The sequence below is a fragment of the Cutaneotrichosporon oleaginosum genome, assembly GCF_008065305.1.
Source record: "Cutaneotrichosporon oleaginosum strain ATCC 20508 chromosome Unknown ATCC20508_contig01, whole genome shotgun sequence".
Lineage (NCBI taxonomy): Eukaryota > Fungi > Basidiomycota > Tremellomycetes > Trichosporonales > Trichosporonaceae > Cutaneotrichosporon > Cutaneotrichosporon oleaginosum.
In genome coordinates, this window is record NW_027072170.1 from 1,012,176 (window position 1) to 1,027,753 (window position 15,578).

General features: G+C 60.7%; 5 protein-coding genes across 5 annotated transcripts; 3 read left to right on the plus strand and 2 right to left on the minus strand.

The window, feature by feature from the left end:
* Positions 1–1,776: 1,776 nt before the first annotated feature.
* COLE_00422 (uncharacterized protein) lies at positions 1,777–2,474 on the plus strand (the record flags this gene model as incomplete). The annotated part of the gene is made up of 3 exons (XM_018419543.2): positions 1,777–1,930; positions 1,965–2,125; positions 2,280–2,474. 3 exons carry the CDS (start codon positions 1,777–1,779, stop codon positions 2,472–2,474), a joined length of 510 nt encoding a protein of 169 aa, XP_018277213.1.
* Positions 2,475–4,238: 1,764 nt separating this feature from the next.
* COLE_00423 (uncharacterized protein) lies at positions 4,239–7,038 on the plus strand (the record flags this gene model as incomplete). The annotated part of the gene is made up of 2 exons (XM_018420465.1): positions 4,239–4,420; positions 4,458–7,038. The coding sequence occupies 2 exons, from the start codon at positions 4,239–4,241 to the stop codon at positions 7,036–7,038; spliced, it is 2,763 nt and encodes a 920-aa protein (XP_018277212.1).
* Positions 7,039–7,162: 124 nt separating this feature from the next.
* COLE_00424 (uncharacterized protein) lies at positions 7,163–8,057 on the minus strand (the record flags this gene model as incomplete). Its single annotated transcript, XM_018423785.2, has 2 exons — positions 7,163–7,470; positions 7,565–8,057. The coding sequence occupies 2 exons, from the start codon at positions 8,055–8,057 to the stop codon at positions 7,163–7,165; spliced, it is 801 nt and encodes a 266-aa protein (XP_018277211.1).
* A 381-nt stretch (positions 8,058–8,438) lies between these two features.
* On the minus strand, positions 8,439–9,533 carry COLE_00425 (uncharacterized protein; the record flags this gene model as incomplete). The annotated part of the gene is made up of 4 exons (XM_018426851.2): positions 8,439–8,678; positions 8,715–9,219; positions 9,259–9,311; positions 9,345–9,533. 4 exons carry the CDS (start codon positions 9,531–9,533, stop codon positions 8,439–8,441), a joined length of 987 nt encoding a protein of 328 aa, XP_018277210.1.
* A 2,660-nt stretch (positions 9,534–12,193) lies between these two features.
* On the plus strand, positions 12,194–15,506 carry COLE_00426 (uncharacterized protein; the record flags this gene model as incomplete). The annotated part of the gene is made up of 2 exons (XM_018420464.1): positions 12,194–13,511; positions 13,546–15,506. The coding sequence occupies 2 exons, from the start codon at positions 12,194–12,196 to the stop codon at positions 15,504–15,506; spliced, it is 3,279 nt and encodes a 1,092-aa protein (XP_018277209.1).
* Between the last annotated feature and the right edge of the window lie 72 nt (positions 15,507–15,578).

Below are 15,578 nucleotides of genomic sequence, written 5' to 3' on the forward strand. Positions count from 1 at the left end.
CGGGCATGCGGGTCGAGCTTGCCGCGGATGAGCGAAACATCCCCTGAGCTAACGATGAGTGGCCGAGTGGCATGAGTGGGCCTTTGACGCGTTTCGTTTGGGGACGTGTAGATCGTGTAGAGGCGCAGAGGGAACGGGATGTCGATCCAGAAGGCCAAAACAGCTAGATCATCAGGCAAGTCGAGCTTCGAGGATCCTGAATACGTAGACGCGGGAGCGGATAAGACGAGGACTGAATTGGGACATTGTTGCTATATCTATCATGAGATGAAGCAAGGGGAAGTCCCGGAACAGACGGGTGTACAGTACGGGTGGTTAATGCGTGTTTGATGATGGTGGACTGAATTGCTTCACAGGGTTTGGGTTGTCTCACGGGTCCAAGAGGTGAAAGTGCGGGTTGTGCCAAATTACGCGTGGCGTCTGGCAGCTGGCAGCTGGCAGCTGGCAGCTGGCAGCTGGCAGCTGGCAGCAAGGGTTCCAGCGGCCCGATGATTCGGCTGTCCCGCTGGTCCGGGACCCTCTGATGAAGCGCCTCGGGGGTTTCTGCTGTACCTGCTGTACCTGTTGTACTGCTTTACTGGTGTGTGGAGGCATCTGGTCCAAGGCTCGATGAAACGACAGGTGGCGGTGTGGCGTTGGCGGTGCAGGGAAAACAAGGCAGGGGAGTCAATTCAGGGCGATCAGGTACCAGGAAGTTTGATGCGGGAACGCACTGACCAGCACACTTTGGAATGTTGGGCACTGGCTGGCACTGCACTCCTCCCCTCTCGCGGCTGGTCGTCCAGTTGAGCCAGTGATCCACTTGTCGCAACCCCTGCCCAAGCTTTTGGCTGCATGGCTCCGTTGGCTGCTGTTCGCCTCCGCGGTCAGGCCGTCAAGCCTTTCCCGTTCCATCCCTCTTTACGCATGTGCCTCATCTCCGCCCCCCGTAATCCCCCAGCGCGGGTTGACTTTGGACTCGCGGGATGACCATCCTGCCGTTCGCCTTTACGCCTGTACGCCTGCCGCCTGCCATCCTCCTCACCAGCCCAGCCCCCTGTCCCCTATCCCGACTTGGCTTCAACTCACCACACAGCCCGTTGCCGCCGCCGTCGCTACCGCGCAACTGCACGCGCAAACTCAGGTGCCGAGATGCTCCCCTGTCGTCTCGCAGCACATTGCCTGTAGTCCTCCTCCTCCTCTGGGTCAACATGCATGCAAGCAGCCAGTGCTCAGCCAAATCGGAACCAGACCGCGTCGACTGTTGGGTCCAAGTCAGGACAAACATATCTGCTCATCCTCGATCCTCGTTGCGTCCTTTCCTTTTCCTCAATCCAGCGATAAACGCCTGTAATATCAACGCCACGCCTGATCGGATTCCTACCGCACGTCCCGCAACACCGTCAAGTTTGTGTCTGCTTTGATCCTCGACGATTCCTTTACGATCCCCATCCTCATCCTCATCTTGTCCCAGCCTCACTCATCCCCTGTTCGGCCTGTCCTCACCTCTTCGGCACCGGTTCCCACCGTCCCATCGCTACTCCCCTGCACCCCAAGCCCCGTCGTGCGCCGATCCTGATCCTCTCTCCGCGGTTTAAGAACCCACGCCTCCCAGAGTGTGACGCTCCATTCTCCCCAACTGTTGTCCACGTCTCCTATCATCTTCACTGTCGCCTTCGACTCGTCCAACCTCTCGAGCCGACTGTCCGAGTGCACACCGGTCCAACTCCTATCTGTGCTTGCTCGACAGCGACCTACCCCACTTCCTAACCGGCCCTCCCCATCACACTCTCTATCATGTTCGTCTTCAACTACTTTGTCGTTCCCCTTCTCTTCGCCGCCCAGTGTCTTGCGGCGCCAGCAACCTCGAATGAGGACACGCCCTGCCTTTCGGCATGTGGCAAGTGGTCCGAGGTTGTCGAGCAGTGCTATCAGGTGTTTACCATTACTCGTGAGCCTGCCTGTCTGATTGTAGCTCACATCAGCCCATACTATCGATGATGTGCTCTCCAACGGTTTCCTCGCCTGCCTCTGCTCTGGCAGGAACAAGGTCGGCGGAGAATACGGCAATGCGACGATGGTCCAGGTGGCCGGCGTGTGCCAGTCTTGTTCCACGACGCCTAACACCATCAAGGGAGATCTCTCTGTGAGTCGAGAGAGGCCGAGCTATGAAGCGCAGCGTGTAGGCACAAGCGAGCGAGCATAGGCAGTCGTGGCATTCCCAGACCCTCCCTCGTCTGTCGCACACCCCGACTAATGTACTCGTGGACTGTGTGGGGTTAACGTCGCTGACTGTCTAGACATTCCTTGGACTCTGTGCGATTCAGGCGTCGAACGGAACGGCAGCCAACGCGTCCAGTTACGCTCCTCTGGGCTACAAGACCGGAAAGGACGCCAACCCCGACCTCGCCAAGGGTGCGGCCGGCATGAACTCGCCTGCTCTTGTGCTTGGAGCGATGGCTGTGCTTCTTACGAGCGCCCTGGCCGTCTTGTAAGGCAGTTGCAACATGTTCCTCACATGCCTCGCAACGATCCGGCTCAAACAATCAACGATCATCGATCAACGACGACGTCGCAAAGCAACCTGCATAAGCCATCGATCGCAGCTGCGGATCCAATGATTCCGTGCATGAGATCAACTTTCGCAGCATGTCACGCGCTGCAACGAATCCCTTCACATCATTCTCGAACATCAAGCTTTCGGCCCGCGCGGCCCTCCAGGTCCCCGCAAGCATAGACACCAGCATAGAAGTGTACGACGCGCATTGTAAAGTTAACATTTCACCATCGCATCCCCCCCATACCTCCTGTCGTGCGCACCGCAGCCCGGCGGGGCGCATCGCGCTTTATAATTTAGTTGACATGTATGATAGTCTGTCACGTCTTACCGCGCGACCTTGGGCACGTTGGGAGACTGGGCACACGCGCATACAGACAAGATCGCAGGATAACAGAAGGATCGGGGCACCAGCCTGATTCGCTAAGATAGCGCATTTGAGGGTGCTAAACTACGACAGAGGCAAGAACGACAAGGGTGATGATCCAAATCCTCATCACATCATCATCGCCAGTCCACTCGTCACGCCGGCACACGGCACGAGGGCTTCTATCGACTGTTGTTGACGTTTCATCACACTGATGACTCACCACGTTGGCTCCTTCCCCTGCCTTTGTTCATCTGCACAAGAACCAGTAGCCCTTCTCATCGCTCCAACTCACCCCTTCGTTGGGCTGCGACATCACTGACACATGTAAATTTGCACTCTATCGATTCTCACGCAACTCGCACCCCGCGCCAGATGGTGGCTGGGACAAGAGGATCCCCAGAATTACAGAACACGCCGTTGCAATCCTCGACTCTGCGATCTTGGCGTTCTGGCGTTCTAGCGGACCGTGCGCTCGGGCGTTCGTTGTGCTCGCGTGCTCGGGCGCAAGGGCGCACGAAGCGAACACGGTCGCGAACGCTCAACGCGGCTCGCGACCTGACGATCGTCGCGCCCTTGCCTTCTCGTTCCTTATCGTGGAGCCGGGCCAGCCGGACGCTGGACTGGGATCTGGAAGGGGGGAGAGGCCAGCGGCCAATGGCTCGCGGCTCGCGACTCGGCGGCATGTGCGGAGGATTGTCAGAGGATCAGAGGATCAGAGGGCCATGTCGAGGGCCGGGGTCGCGGAGATGCGAGGAACATAGGGATCATAGGGACGCGAAGAGGGTGCGACGCGTGTGGCGCACCGGCTCATCTCGCGTTCCGTGGCGCTGATCCCTGTCCTCACGTCCTCTCAGCGTGGGATAGGTGTCACGTGAATTTTTGCACGTGTCGCCCGCAGGTGACGTGGGAAAAATGTCCATGCGATACACGCGTGGTTCTCGTGTGGAACCTTGACCTCCACTTCTGAATTTCTCCATCTCCAGCACTCGCCACTCATCTAGTCCATCCCAAAACACTATGAGGCCACGAGTCGAGGTCCCGCGCCGGCTGGCGACGCTCGCCCCGCGGCGCTTCCAGACCACCAAGCCTGTGCGCCGCAAGCGCGAGCTGCCCGTCGAAGAGGTCACGTTCCACCGCGGCCCCGACGCGCCCAAAGCCAACATCCAGCGGCAGCCGTACAAGCTCTCGGCGCTCGGCACCGAGATCCCGGACGATATCCCCCAAGTGCCATTGCACATAGAGCAGGCCGACACGCGTAGGTTGCGGTGGTTCATGCGTACCATGAACGAAGAAAAAATGACGCCCGAAGACGAGGACCGCCTCGAGCGCGCGATGCAGCGCGTCGTCAAGCCCCCCCGGCCGCACATCCCGTTCACGGCCGAGGACGCGGGCGCGAGTGTCGAGCGTAAAGAGTTCTTCGCCATCCCCGGGGAAGAAGGTTACGACTCGGGTGTCGTCGATATAGGCGAGGTCACGCCGGGCCTCGAGCCCGGGCGTGTCGTCGAGGTCCGCCGGTGAGTAGCCACCAGGAATCGAGGAGGCTGACGGCAGTGAGACGGGGAACTGTATCGGTATCATTCTGGCGCCCATCACTATCGCGCTCAAGGATCGTCTGCTGCTCCTGCGGAATACGGGCGAGATCTGGCCCGTGTCGGCCAACGACGTGCAGTTCGTCATGCCCAAATCGCTCGTGCCCCAGGAGTTGTCGTCCGCGGCTTGGCACCCCGATCTCCTCCAGATGTGGAAGCTCGGCGAAGACATCGGTTTGGGTGCGCCGAAGGAGGGCGACATCATCGGACCACAGCAGGCGGGGCAGCTGCTAGCGGCGCGGCGGAAGATTGCGGCTCTCCTCCGCCGCGTGCTGCGCGAGACGGAGCGCATGCAGGCGCGCTTGCTCGGCGGGTCAGTCGAATCGGGCCGTGGTGGCGGCATGGATGCGCTTTGGGAGGGGTTGGCACCCGCCGACGCCAACCTGCGAGGATCGATCGATGCAGCGTCAGCCGCTGAGTTCCTTCTCAACCGCGCGGAGCCGCAGGACGGCGAGAAGCGGATTACCGTGCGGCCAGGGACATTGCCCGCCTACGCGGCGCACCGGATGCTCATGGAGCGCCCCGACCTGTTCCTCTCGACCGACATTAGCATGTGGCAGGAGCAGAAGTTCCTCGTCCGCTCGCGCGCCGAGGTTGAGCGGTACAACCGTGTCGAGCGGTGGGTCGCGACGCAGGACTCCATCTTCCTCAAGTTCGTCGAGAAGGGCGAGACGGTGCGCGCGGCTATCAAGAGCGGCGGGACACTGCCGGAGTGGAGTGAGGACGAGCGGGACATCCTGTTTCAGCTCGCCCTGGCGCTGTATGAACGCCGTGGTACCCAGCACCCCCATGTCCTCACGCTGGCGTGCAGTATCGCAAAGTGGTTCTCGTCGCCCTCCGAAGTGGTCGTCGACCTCTCTTTCGTCGGACCACTGCTGAACGAACTGGGTGTGCTCCCCTCATGGGACTCGTCGATGCCCCACAAGGTAATTGAGGGCGCGTCCCGCTCCGCAAGCATGGGCGGCTTTATCATGCCGGTCAAGTTTGGCAAGTCGGCTGCGGAGCCAGTCGCTGCGGACGCAGCCCTCGACAGTCTTCGCCAGGAGTACTCGCACCGAGTGTATGTGATCGACGACCCGAGCGCGCTCGAGCTTGACGATGGTATCGCTCTCGAGCCCGCCGGCAACGACCAGTACTGGGTACACGTTTACGTGGCGGACCCAACGCGCTTTATGGAGCGCGAAGGGACACTCTCGACAGCGGCAAGCTTCCGAGGAACAGCGCATTATCTGAAGGAGGGGACGGTGCCGATGCTTCCCCCATCGCTGGCAGGGGGCAAGCTGTCGCTCGGCGCGGCTGAGGGGCAGCCGATCTTGGTGTTCTCGGCCAAGGTCGACACACAAGGAGAAGTGCACGACTGGAAGGTTGGAATGGGTTTCACGAAGAACTCGGTGGTGACGACGTACGACGCGGTCAACGATGCGCTCGGCATCGTGCCGGCCAAGAAGTCGTACCCCTTCGGGCGGTTGCGCGAGGACTTGCTCGTGCGACCCCCAACGCGGCCCCTCAGCACTCTTGAGGCGGAGCACAATGCTGAGCTGCAGACGCTTATGCAGCTCTCGCAGGCCCTGCGCGCCGTGCGTTACAAGAATGCTGGCTTTGAGTGGACATCCTCGGCCGCATCGATCAGTGTGCATAACACACGCGCCATCCCCGCCAACCTGCACGATCGGTCCTCGTTCCCCGCTGCCCCGCAGAGCTCAGCGCTCGACGAGCTGCGGCTCGGCTACGAGGTGACTGAAGATCCGCTCATCACGAGCTCCATCACGATGGTCACCGAGTACATGGTACTCGCGAACCAAGTGGCCGCGTGGTTCTGCGGCGAGCACGGGCTCGCCGCAGCGTTCCGCGGCACCGGGCCCGTCACCAACACCTCCGTAACTCCAGCGGACATGACCGTGGACAAACTCCTCGAGCAGCGAGTGCCTGGCACTGGTTTCGTGAGCTTGAGCAAGGCCAAGATCGGCTCGCTCCTCTTCCCCGCGACGCAGCTCAGCCCGACCCCCATCCCGCACTGGCTCATGGGATTGAGTGCTGGTCGGGGATACATGTGGGCGACGTCGCCGCTGCGACGGTACGACGACATGCTGGCGCACTGGCAGATCAAGGGTGCGCTGGCCGCGCAAGCCGGCGTGTCCGGCGGCGAGGGCGTGCTCTCCACCGAGGCGATCTGGCCACTCGTCATGCGCGCCTACCACGGGCAGCAGCGCGGGCGCACCGCCGAGCGCACGGGAATCCGCTACTTCACCTCCGCGCTGCTGAAGCAGCGGGCCTCGGGCCCCCTGCCGGACGAGTACGAGGCCGTCGGCGAGATCATTGACTTGCACAAGCCAATAGACGCCGTCGTCCTCTCCCTCCCCCACGCCCGGGCGGGGAAGTACGAGGTCGACATCAACATCCCCTCTCTGGGCTTGACTTCGGACACACCCTTCCCATCTATGGCTGAGGCCCAGCGCCTCGCCCCCCTCGGCTCCACTATCCAGGTTGTGTTCAGCATGACTGAGCTCTGGCCAATTCCGCGCGCCCAATTCAGGCTCGCTTAGCATCACCACTCATAGGATCATCTTATCATGCACAGCATCACTCGAGGTCTCTGGCCCGCGAGACGGAATGTGGATCATCCTCTAGTGGATTAGGATACACTGCCAGACTGCATCGATACACACGCTACTGGTTGAAGCCCATACGGATTGGCGGTGGCGGTGGAGGCGGCGCGCCGCCCTGCTGCTGCTGCTGCTGCTCCCCGCCATAGTAGTACCCCCCGTTCGCGTACTGGTTGTAGTCATAGCCCTGGTACCCCTCGTAGCCCGGGTACTGCTGCTGCTGAGCGTACGGCTGTCCTCCATAAACGGGCACTCCTGGTGGGGGAGGCGGCACGCCAGCAACCTGCGTCGGCGCAAAGCCCGCCGGTACGGGAGGTGGGGCTGGCACGGCTGCCGGCGCCGCCACAACGGGAGGAACGTAGGCTGGTGCAGCTGGTGTCAGCGATTGCAATGAGAATGCAGCAGAGGCGATGGTACGTAGTGGTCTTCTTTCCTAAATCACTGCGCGCTCCACACGTAAACTCACCTGCGACTCCAAACGCTCCACCGCCTGGCAGCATCGAGTGCTTCTTCGCCTGCGCAGCGAGAACACGCTCCGCCTGCGTGCCGTGTCGCTCGCCCTTGCTGTCCTTCTTGAACGCGTACTGCACCGACACCTGCTTGCCGCCAAGGAACTGTCCGTTGAGATTCTCAATCGCCTGGTCCGCGGCCTCAAAGTCGTGGAAGCTGACGAAGCCGTAGCCCTTAGACTCGCCAGTCGACGGGTCACGCGCGACCTTTGGCGTCTCCGCGATCCCTCCGAAACGTGAAAACGTGTCATACAGCTCTTGTTCGCTGACATCCTTGCCTAGGTTACCAATGAACAGGTTTGCGCCGACGTCAATCTGCTTCTTGTCGTAGGATGCCTTGTTCACGCGAATTGGCTTGCCGAATAGCTTGATCTGGTTCATGATCTTGCACGCGTAGTCGGCATCCTCCTCGGACAGAAATTCGCAGAACCCGAAGCCCTGGTGCGCCATGCTCACACGGTCCTTGGGAAGGAAGACGTTCGCTGGCGTCAACTCGATAGCCCGGAGCGCACTCACACACGGGCCCCGCCTGCAACATGAGCTCCCATATCAACGCGTCGGTGCACCGCTCGTCAAGATTTCCCTTCTGTCAGCTCAGAGAGGAGCATGACTCACCAGATACACCGTCGCCTCCTGGTTCCTGTCCTGTTCCGGCTTGCTCTGCATGGTTCGATGGAGAGTTTTGTTTACAGAAGTAGATGGAACGAGTTCCGTAGAAAGTGATGCTGACCTCACGGAAGCAATTTCGACCTCTGCTTGGTGGCAAATGTGGAGGTCGTGCAGAACCTGCTGATGTGCATTTACTACTGTTTACACGTTCGTCTAAAAAGTCTACGTGAAGCGGATGAGCATGAGCGTCCAAACGAACAGGAGAATAACGACCACTACCACGCCCAGCGTCATGCACGTGGTACTCCGTCCCTTGGTCGAGACCTTGGACAGCGTGCCCTTGCTCTCCTTAGTGGCCGCGAGATTGCTCTCCAGCGTGTCCTCCGAGCGCTGAAGCATACTCTTCTCCTCCTCGAGCGAATTTGAAAAGTGGATGGCGTTCAGCTTGAGCCGATGTGACATCTGCCGTCAACGCCATGTCTGCGCCCTTCTACTCACGTCGGCCAACTGTCCACCAAGCTCCTCGTGTAGCGCTGCGCTGCCGATCGCACTCTGTGCACCACCTGTGCCGAGCAAACGCCGCCGCATACCCTCTGCACTCATTTCATCGTCCATCTTCGCCGTCTTCAGGGGCAGCAAGCCGGCTTCACCGCCCGCCTCGTCCTCGCGTCGCCGTTTGGCAAAGTAGCTTGCCGTATCGAGCTCCCCAACGGCCGGGGACAGAAGTGGGATAGAGGGCGAGCGAGAAGGCTCTCGCACTTTGGCAGGGGATGGTGGAAGCACTGGAGGAGACGCAAGCTCCTCAACCTCCGCATCGTCTAGCTTGGCAGAGACAGCCTCACCGAGAAGCGCTACCTCAGCCGGCGCGGAAGGAAGGTCGAGCAGCGGGAGGGCAACAGTCGGTGCCGGCGCCTTGGCGCGCTTGGCCGACACTTGAACTGCATCTTCGGCACGGGTGAGCATGCGCTCGAGGTCTTCGAGAGCGTCGGCCGTCGTTGACGCCCTGCAGTTAGCCACCGAAAGGTCGGACGTCGGAGCTTACCCCTCGTTGCCACTCCGCAGGGCGTCCAACAGCGCTCGCGCATAAAGGACAGTCTGTGATCAGCTCCCTACACGTGGACGGCGTACCTCCCATGTCTTCTGCACCTGTAGCCACGTTCCGTCCTCGCGGCTGTGCGCCAGCGAGTGTACCAGTCGGGTCGCGTTGATGAGCCCGTGCCGGCTTCCTGCTGCACTCCGTGCAGAAGCGAGCACTGCCGGGCTCGCATTCATCGAGAGTAGATTGAGCGTCGGGACTGTCGCAAGCGTTGCGGGCATCGTCGATGAGTTTGTGTCAGTCAGTAACTAGCAATGGCTCGCGCGTCCATGTTGCCTTGTGCGGTGGAAGCTGAGAGTGGAGGCTGGAGCGTCATCGCTCGCCGCTTTATCTTCTGGATTTGTTACATTTCCTCCGAGGCCTGTGTTGTGGGTGTTGCCGCGCTTTCGACAGTTCAACTCGATGCCTAGCTATCATCACCCTCGTTGTCACCTTCCAACACTATCTCACACGCGCCTCGCCTGCACAGCTGCACAATATACCATCAGCTGCTCGGCCGTCTACTTCACTTCGTCCCCATCGATCCCCGCGTGACCCGGTATGAGGTACTGAGCAAAGTGGAGGTCCTCCACAATGCCTCCCCGCCGCTCTTCCACGACCCGCGCGTCGACCGGTCACACCACGCTCGACGCGCCGGCAACTACTCACAATGGCACAAACAATGCCGAAGCTGGTCCTTCCACTCCTACGGCTCTGCCCCGCTCGCGACGCGGCCCTCGAGAGAGCGCATCCGCGAGTCGCAAGAAGCGGCACATCACGGACCACGAGATGGAGCGCATCATCTACAAGCTCGGCCCTGAAGGCACACAGGCGCGTCGAGAAGAACTCGTGCGCGAGCGTGAGGCTGAACTCCGAGTCGTAATGGACGCACACGACATGGCCGTCAAGGAGAAATTCCATCTTGAGCGCTACACGAGCATCCTCGACGGGTGGGACCCAGAGGAAGCGCGCGTGGACAACTCGCCTGTGTTTCTTGATGTACGGCTGGAGCTCATGTCTATGCTGATGGCAGTACAAGCACGCACAGTACAATCTGCTGGACCTCGTCGCGGCCAACTCGTCGATCGGGAGCACACGCGCCAGCTTGGGTCCGTCGAGAACGACAAGACGGCAGCTGCATTCCAAAACGGAGGCGCTCGGAATCGCGAGCAATGAGAGAGAGAAGGCCAAGGGGAAGGCCAAAGAGCATGCTTCGCAAGGCAAAGGTCGTTCCGTTGAGGAGGAGTCCCCTGTTAAGCGAGAGACGCCCAGAAGAGGCAAAGCAGCCGAGCTGGAGCCAGAACCCGAGCCGGAACCATCATCTAGGAAAGGACGCCGCACGGCTGCGGCAGAAATGCCACCCCCGCCCGTGCCGAAGGGCAAGATGGCTCGGCGCGCCACAATCGCTCAACCGGAAGTGGTTGAGCTCCCCATCGAAGAGGGAGCGCGCAGTAAGAAACGGCCGCGCGGGCGCCAGTCGCTCCCAGTGCCGTCAAAGAAGGCGCGCGCTCTAGAGAGGGCGTCGGCGTCCCCGGCGTCGTCGCCGGCTCCCAGCACACCGGCACGCTCGCCGTCGCCCACGCCCGCTCCTGCTCTGCCCTCCCTTGCACATCTTGAGTTTCCACCGCCGCCTAAACGGCCATTGTGGAAGCGCACAGGACCCAGCCTTGTCGCCTACACAGACCCAGGGCAGCGCCCGCCCCCTGCGATGTTTGGCGGGAACATCAGCGCGTACCTCGCCTCATATATCCATGTCGATGACGGCGTTGATAATGATATGGCCTCGTTGGAGGCGCGCGCGCAGCGTGAGGCGGCCCTGCGCAACCGGTCGAACTGGCTGCAGCACCAGGGCCGCCTGTTGCGGCTGCTGGATGAGGACGAGGAACCGCAGAAGAAGGAGCGCGACCGCTCTCACCGCCGTTTGCCGCCCACGGGCCCGCCGCCGCGCCAGATCGACTTCCATGACTCACTCATCGCCCACATGGTGCAGGTGCGTGGAGCGATGATGGCCGAGGCCAAGGCCAAGCCAGCGTTCTGTCGGCGCATCGCTCGCATGATCGCTGCACACTGGGAGCACTTAGCGAACAAGGACGAACGGGAACGCATAGCCGCCGAGCGGGAACTCAAGCGTAAGGGACGCGAGGTCGTCAAGGCCCTCCGGAAACGGTGGGCCTTGGCCACCAAGATCGTGCGTGCCAAGGTTCTCGCACAACAGAAGCTCGAGCAAGACCGTCTAGGCAAGGAACACCTCCAGAACATGCTTCAACGGAGCACAGGGCTGCTCGAGGCGCAGCGCGAGGACATTGTCGGCCGTCAAGATGACGCTGACGCTGACGGCGCTGACAATGGTGCTGACTCGGACGCAACCGCCGAGGTGTCCGCCGCCGAAGACAGTGGCGAGGAGAGCGAGGACGGAGGCGACGAGGAGGAGGAGGAGGGGGAGGGGGAGAAGGAGGATGGAGATGAAGGCGAGAATGAAGTGGAACCGCTCGAGGACGAGCACGGCCGCATCCCTGTCTCAGACGCTGCCGTCGAAGCGGGAGCTGCCGTCACCTCTGAGGCCGCGGATGATCGTGGGGACGATGCGATGGACGAGGACGACGCTGAAGGCAATGAGGAGGGAGACGAGGATGGGCGGAGCGATGTTGAAGAGGACGCTGTCGACCTCCGAATGCTTGTCGGCATGAGAATGGAGGACACTCAGGAGGATCACACCGTGATGGACGACCAAGGGGACGACCAGGATGGGGACGGCGGATTCCAGCCCGATATCCTCGAAGACATGACAGCATCCCATGAGACGCCAAACGGTGCGGCTTCGCGAGCGACTCCTCCATCTGCTGCCAAAGCTCTCGCGTCTGAGACCCTGCCGCAATCCACCGCTGCCACCTCCCCGCCTCTCATGTCAGCGCCTCTAACGGCCTCCCCAGCTACTTCGTATACCCCACCTACTCCTCGCCCCCGCTCCCGCCGCCTCGCCCGAAAGCGCAAATTAGAGGTCGCCGAGGCGCCAGATCCTGACGCCAATGATGTCGAGTTCGTGGACAATGCGGATATCCAGCTCGAGGATGCGCAGCTGGACGAGGCCATGTCCGACGCCGAGGCAGCTGATGCCGACTCTGAGGACGAGGGTTTGCTGGCAGACGCGAACTTGCCGATCGAGGAGCTACTCAAGCGATACGGCTACAACATACAAGCCCCAGTCGAAGGCTCAGAGTCAGAGGCTGACGCTGTCGATAAGGGTGCTGAGGTCAATCCGACCGACGAGCAGAAGCGTGGCTCACCTCACGACCAGTCACTGACCGACGCTGGACTCGATGATGCCAAACGCGACTTGTCGCCCGCTGTCGTCGTCGAGGGCAAGCGGCAGCGAAAGGTTCGCACGGTGTGGACACCTCCAGACGACCGGCCGCAGCAGCTCGCGTCTAAGAATAAGAAGAACAAAGTGCAGATTGTCGAGCCCGACACCTCGTCCGACGTTGAGATGGAGTCGACACCTGAGCTTTCGAGTGAGGACGAAACCGACGAGGAGGAGGATGTCCAGGAAGACGAGGTCAAACTCGAGGAGGACCCGAACGCTCCTCGCCTGAAACCTCCTTTCCTCCTCCGCGGCACACTTCGCCCGTACCAGCAGGCCGGTCTCGAGTGGCTGGCGAGCCTGTACAGTAACAACATGAACGGCATTTTGGCCGATGAGATGGGTCTTGGTAAGACAATCCAGACCATCGCGCTACTCGGACATCTCGCGTGCGATCTCGGTGTCTGGGGTCCACACCTCATCATTGTGCCCACGTCTGTCATCCTCAACTGGGAGATGGAGTTTAAGCGCTTCCTGCCTGGCATGAAGGTGCTCACCTACTACGGCAACCAGAAGGAGCGCAAGGAAAAGCGTGTCGGCTGGAACACGGAAAATGCATGGCAGGTCTGCATCACAAGCTACCAAATTGTGCTTGCCGACCAGCACATTTTCCGCCGCAAAAACTGGGTCTACATGATTCTTGATGAGGCGCACAACATCAAGAACTTTCGCTCGCAGCGCTGGCAAACCCTCCTCGGTTTCAAGACGCAGCGGCGTCTCCTGCTCACGGGCACGCCGCTGCAGAACAATCTCATGGAGTTGTGGAGTCTGCTCTACTTCCTCATGCCGAACGGTATCACCGCGGACGCGACGGCCGTGGTCGGGTTTGCCAACCACCGGGATTTCATGGAGTGGTTTTCCAGTAGGAGACAGCGGTTGATTGAATCTGACAGCAGACCCAATGGACAAGGCGGTGGAGTCAGGTGAGACAATGGATGAGGGCATGATCGAGACGGTCTCTAAGCTCCACACCTTATTACGCCCGTTCATCCTGCGACGCCTAAAGTCCGAAGTCGAGACGCAGCTCCCAGGCAAGTTCGAGCATGTCGTCTACTGTCGTCTCTCGAAACGGCAGCGTTTCCTGTACGACGAGTTCATGTCGCGCGCATCAACACGAGAGACGCTTATGAGCGGCGGATACCTCGGGGTCGTCAACATTCTGATGCAGTTGCGGAAAGTGTGCAACCACCCGGACCTGTTTGAGGTGCGCCCCGTGCGTACATCATTCGCAGTAGACAAGGGTGTTGCAGGTACCTTCGAGCCAACAGACTTACTTGTTCGCAAGCGCCTACTCGCCGCGGCTGACGACGTCGACCTCGCGTCCATGAACCTCATCGTGACTGGACGCGAGGGTGAGTCGGGTTGGGTGGCGGGGCTCCGCGCACGCTTGGACGCGAGCAACAAACTACCGTACGCTACAGAGGACAAAGCCCGCATACGCATGCCTAAGATGGACGCACGCACGCCTGATGGTTGGCTCAAGTACCGTGAGGCCACGGAGCTTGAGAAGGTCAAGGCACGATGGCGGGCAATCCGTGATATCAACAGGCGCCGGTGCCAAAGCGGTCCAATTTATGGCACCACTACGCTTGAAATGCTCAGCGATCTTCCGCGTCTCCTGCTCCCCGACACTGGCAAGCGACGCCTGTCCGACTTGTACGGCTCCCATGTCCCGCCAGCGGCTGCACTCGTCCGCTCGCACATCGAGCGCCTGAACGCGATATCCCCAGTCATTGACCGCTTCGCGGTCATCCCGCCTAACGCCGTCGCTCGCGACGTCGCTGCTTACGCTCTCCCAGGCGTCGACCCTACGCTTCCCGAGCTGCTCGATCCTGCCTTTGACTCGCTGCATAGCCCAAGCGTCAAACTGCAAATTGCATTCCCGGACGCATCGCTGTTGCAATACGACTGCGGCAAACTGCAGAAGCTGTACGAGATGCTACGCGACCTCAAAGCGGGTGGACACCGCGTGCTGATCTTCACGCAAATGACACGCGTGCTCGACATCCTGGAGATGTTCCTCTCCTACAACGGACACCGCTACTTGAGGCTGGACGGTAGCACCAAGATTGAAGACCGGCAGATTATTACAGAACGCTTCAACTCAGACCCGCGCGTCTTCTGCTTCATCGCTTCGTCGCGCTCAGGTGGTGTGGGCATCAACCTTACGGGCGCGGACACGGTTTTCTTCTACGACTCGGACTGGAACCCCTCTATGGACCGGCAGTGCATGGACCGCGCACATCGCATTGGTCAGACTCGCGAGGTGCACATCTACCGATTTGTGTCTTCGCACACGGTCGAGGAAAACATGCTGAAGAAGGCAAACCAGAAGCGGTTGCTCGATCGTGTTGTGATCCAGGAGGGCGACTTCACGACCGAGTTCTTTGGCCGCATGGACTGGCGGGACATGTTGGACGATGAAGTGCGCGAAGCGCGCGAGAAGGACGGGGTCGAGGATGTCGAACTCGAGCCTGAGCCTGAGACTGAAGACGTAGCGCAACATGCCGCGCACGCTGGCGAGGGGCGCGAGTTTGCGGCCGCTCTCGCTGAGGTTGAGGACGAAGAGGATGCTGCGGCTGCGCGTGTCGCGCTGGGCGAAGGCGAGATGGACTTCGCTGAGTTTGACGAAGGCAAGAAGGTCAAACAGCGTGAGGAGAGCGAGCCCGTTGTGCCCGTTTCACGGGCATCCGCCTCCGCTATCCCTTCCCACCTCGCCAGCTCGGCTGGAACAACACCTGCCCCGGAGGTCGAGGACGACCCCGAGGATGAGTATGACGACGACGATGTCGGTGGCGTTGATGAGTACATGCTCCGCTTTGTCGAGTGGGACTGGGACTACTTTTCCTCACTGTAGCGAGCGCAGTTTCTCTAACGCTCTGCGACTTAACCCATTGTATGTATTTTACGCGTCTAACTGTGCTTGCTA